At 33.5% G+C, this 4115-nt stretch overlaps 1 protein-coding gene across 1 annotated transcript; it reads left to right on the top strand.

Moving 5' to 3' along the window:
• Positions 1-810: 810 nt before the first annotated feature.
• Positions 811-2412, top strand: LOC131639109 (organic cation/carnitine transporter 3-like). The gene has a single exon (XM_058909613.1). It carries the CDS (start codon positions 811-813, stop codon positions 2410-2412), a length of 1602 nt encoding a protein of 533 aa, XP_058765596.1.
• Positions 2413-4115: the final 1703 nt, after the last annotated feature.

Raw genomic sequence — 4115 nt, 5'->3', positions numbered from 1 at the left:
ACGTAATTTTCCACTTTGTGACATGGAAATCGCGTCACTAATAAACTTATTTTTTTTAGTGGCGAGGGTAGTTGCCTCAGTATTCAATTCCTAGATATTATTGTAAATTGAGTAATAATATTATACATAATGTTTGTATTCCTGTAACTCAAATTTTAGACATAAATATAGGTTAGATATTTTTAGTTAAACTCCATTCATAAAAATTAATCGCGTTCACTATCTTTTATTTTTCGTTTCTCTTTAATTTTTTTTATATACTAGTTGTTGTTCGTCCAATATGTTAATTTTAGATTTCCCTTAGCATTGAGAACACAGTAGTAACAAACATAGTTGATTTAACAAAAGATATATTTTTTTATCATTCTATTGTGTTTATTAAGTAATAATTTTTTTTAAACAGTGTGACATTTATTTTAAACTGGATGATATCTTTATATATAGCCGTCGGATTTGTTTCCATAAGAAACCTTGACCAATAATTTATAGTCTAGTAGAGAAGAAGATATGGAAGCGACATTTTCCTGACACAGGTGCATTATCCATTATCCAGTGTTGACATTATTGAACGAAAAATTCAAAGATCACACAAAAAAGACCAACAAATTGTCTAATTAATACGCAATAAAATAAACAATGAAAATCTCACTAATTTAGTGCCGGTTCCTACCTTCTTGCTTCCACTTGCAAATTTAGTTGTCGCCATGCATCCCATGCATAACACTGTTATTATTTTACTATATTTTTAATTGTTTTTCTGCACTATAAAACCTCAGAACCCTCATCCTCAAACACATAAACACAATAACAATGGAAGGTTCAGTTCAAATTAATGTGACTGAATCTCATTCCAATGCTGACCAACAAAAGAAGCCAGTTTTATCATGGGATGAAATTATTGAAAGAAGTTTATCCAATTTTGGGTGGATGGATTTCTTACAAGCTATTCTTGTAGCAATTGCTATGTTTTTTGATGCACAACAATCATTCATTAGTATTTACACGGATAATTACCCTAAATGGCATTGCACTAACACAACCACAAATTCATCATGCACTTCATCTTCTGATATTTGTAAACTCCCTAGATCTTCTTGGTCTTGGGACACTCACCCTTCAAACACAATCATTTCTCACTGGAACCTTGAATGTGCTAGCACCTTCATCACTGGTTTACCGCAATCTTCTTTCTTCATTGGTTCTCTTCTAGGCTCATCCATTCTTGCTGCATTAGCTGATTCATCTCTTGGTAGGAAAAACATGCTAATCCTTTCTTGTCTCTCAATGTCAATAACTTCCATGCTCATAGTCCTCTCCACCAATGTTTGGATTTACTCCGCCATGAAATTCTTGATCGGTTTCTGGCGTTCGTCGATTGGTACATGTGCTCTTGTTTTGCTTACGGAGAAAGTTAACTCCGAATGGCGATTCCGAGTTGGAATTGTTGAGTATTTTATGTTTACTATAGGGTACATGTCTTTACCTGGTTTCGCTTATGTAAACCGAAACTCGTCATGGAAATCTCTTTACTGTTGGTCGTCAATCCCTGGTGTAATTTACTCTATCATTGCTTATTTCTTCATTACCGAGTCACCCAGGTGGCTTGTTATGCAAGGTAACGAGAAAGAAGTTTCGAAAATGCTTAAAACGGTATCATCACAAGAAACTTATGATGATAATAATAACGGAAATCTTGCTTCGAGATTACCAAAACCTCCCTCAAAAGAAAAAGTCTCAATATTTCAACTTTACTCATCAATAGGTGAATTGTTTCATAAAAGATGGGCTCTTAAGAGAATGATAGCTGTTATGATTCTTGCAACTGGTATTGGAATGGTTTACTATGGTTTGCCACTAGCTGTTGGAAATTTGGCGTTCAACATTTATTTGGCTGGGGTTATTAGTGCATCCATGGAAATACCTACGTGTGTAGCAATATATTTCTTGGAAAATTATCGAAGAAAACCTTCGGTTCTTGTTTTCTCGATCTTAAGTGGGATTTGTTCTGTGATGTGTGTTGTTCTTGAGCATAGAGTACCAGCAGGTAAAGTGGTGTTGGCAATGGTTGCATTCTTTGGTGCTTGTACAGCTTATGATCTGTTTCTGATATACGTTATAGAGCTGTTTCCGACGCGCGTTAGAAACACGGCAACATCGTTGGTGAGACAGTCTGTGGTGTTTGGTTGCATATTCTGTCCGTTTTTGATATCTGCTGGAAGGAAGAACAATATATTCTCATATGGAGTGTTTGGAGTTGTGATAATATTATCGAATATTACATTGTTGTATCTGCCGGAAACTATAGGGATTGTTCTTTGTGACACTATGGAACAACAAGAGAAGAAAGAAATAGCTATGCTGAGTGATGAGATGCATCAACATGAGATAATAACAGGAAACGTTTCTGTGTAAGAGTAATAGGCAATTCATTTTCATCCAAACGAATGGATCCATTCTTATATGTTTTTAGTTATACTTTCCTTTCTATATTCAGTAGAGCTCAGTTAATAATAATGATAAATTTTATACTGTATTGTGCATTCTACTTGTTTTATTTTTTGCTTTCATCTTTGATTTCAGAATACTCAATGTTAACAACAAGTTACTCCAACAAAAACTTAAATATAAAATACCTTCAACCTTTTGACCTTTGTTTCAGTATATTCATAAAGATGGTTTAAGAGACTACACGGAGATCTCTCAAATCATCCGTTTATCAGATCAGTCAGTCGCTTCTTTATTGAATGTATCACACTTTTGTTAAATGTGTCGCTCTTCTATGAGATAAGTCGTCTATTGTAGAAATGAGTGATGCATCTCTTGTAGCAAGACGAAAGAAGTCATGAGGGGAGGTGAACCATGCTCTCTTGAATATCACGAGTTGAATTGTTCCCCTATGAGTGGTTTCTATATCTATAATATAAAAAAAATTATGACTCTTGAAAGTTCAAATTTGCCTCTTCCTTTAGTGATGCCACCTGTCCATTTTATGATTAATTTTTGTCCAACCTCTAATTTTATGAACCAAATGTCCGATCTATTTCCATTCCAACCAGTCCTTTATTCATTTCCACCTTTTTCATCTCTTTCATTCATAATTCGAACGAAAATACATTCAAAACCAACAATTGTCTAGGCAACCACCAAATTCCTTCTCAATCATCTGGATTTTGGAAATCTGCACAATATCTATTTGGTCACCTCCACCCGTTTACAAATGGGTTTTGAGGTTAGAAATCTAGTGTTTCTGGGAGAATAAAAAATGTATGAGATTGAGATAAATAAAAAGAAGAAAATTATTAGTTTTGAGAAATTTATTGATGAGTGAAGATGATTATGGAGGAGATGAAGATTTTATGGATTTGTGGTTGATTTTTATGGATTTTATGTTCAAGATGTTATTGAGGGGTATGAGTGTTTTTAGGAGATAATGATTTTATGATTGAATTTTTCGGTTACATGATGAAGATGTTGTTGAGGGGGGTATGAATGTTCTTAGGTTGAGATTGATTTTCTGAATTTCTTGATGAAGATGTTATTAAGGGTTATGAGTGTTCTTGGGATATGGAAATTTTTTGGGTTTATGGTTGAATTCATGGGTTTAGTGATAAAGATTTTCTAAAGTTATGGCATGAGTGTTCTTGAGATGCGAGTATGTTTTGGGTTTTCGGGTGCCATTAAGGAGAGGATTCAAGATGCCGTTTGAGTAAGACGGAGGAAGAGAGATAATAGAAATGAGAAAATAAGAAAAAAAATGAATACTTTAGTATTTTTGAGTTTAGTTGGATACTGACACCTTCAATCAATTAAATGTTATAATTTCATGTCCATCACTTATTTATTTTAATTTAATTTAAAATAAATTAAATTTATAACATTTTATATGAAGGTACCGGTACTCAATTTGAATGTATGGGTATCAAAGAATTTGAAAAAAAAAAAAAGAAGGAAAGTTATATTTATTTGATGAGGAAGAGAGATAAGGGGATGAGGATCTCTAAGGATAAATTGAAATTTAAACATAGCCAATAGAAGAGTTTCATGCTTGGATTTCTTGAGAATAGATTGCAAATTTTGGTGGTGGAAAGGAAATAGGCCACGCCTATGAAAGAAAG

The sequence above is a fragment of the Vicia villosa genome, unplaced genomic scaffold (genome assembly GCF_029867415.1).
Source record: "Vicia villosa cultivar HV-30 ecotype Madison, WI unplaced genomic scaffold, Vvil1.0 ctg.002532F_1_1, whole genome shotgun sequence".
NCBI classification, from domain to species: domain Eukaryota; kingdom Viridiplantae; phylum Streptophyta; class Magnoliopsida; order Fabales; family Fabaceae; genus Vicia; species Vicia villosa.
The sequence above is the reverse complement of the archived record's forward strand: the minus strand, read 5'-3'. Positions and strand labels throughout refer to the sequence as shown.

Excerpts from the sequence above, each read along its gene's own strand:
- LOC131639109 (XM_058909613.1), top strand. The coding sequence starts at position 811 with ATGGAAGGTTCAGTTCAAATTAATGTGACTGAATCTCATTCCAATGCT.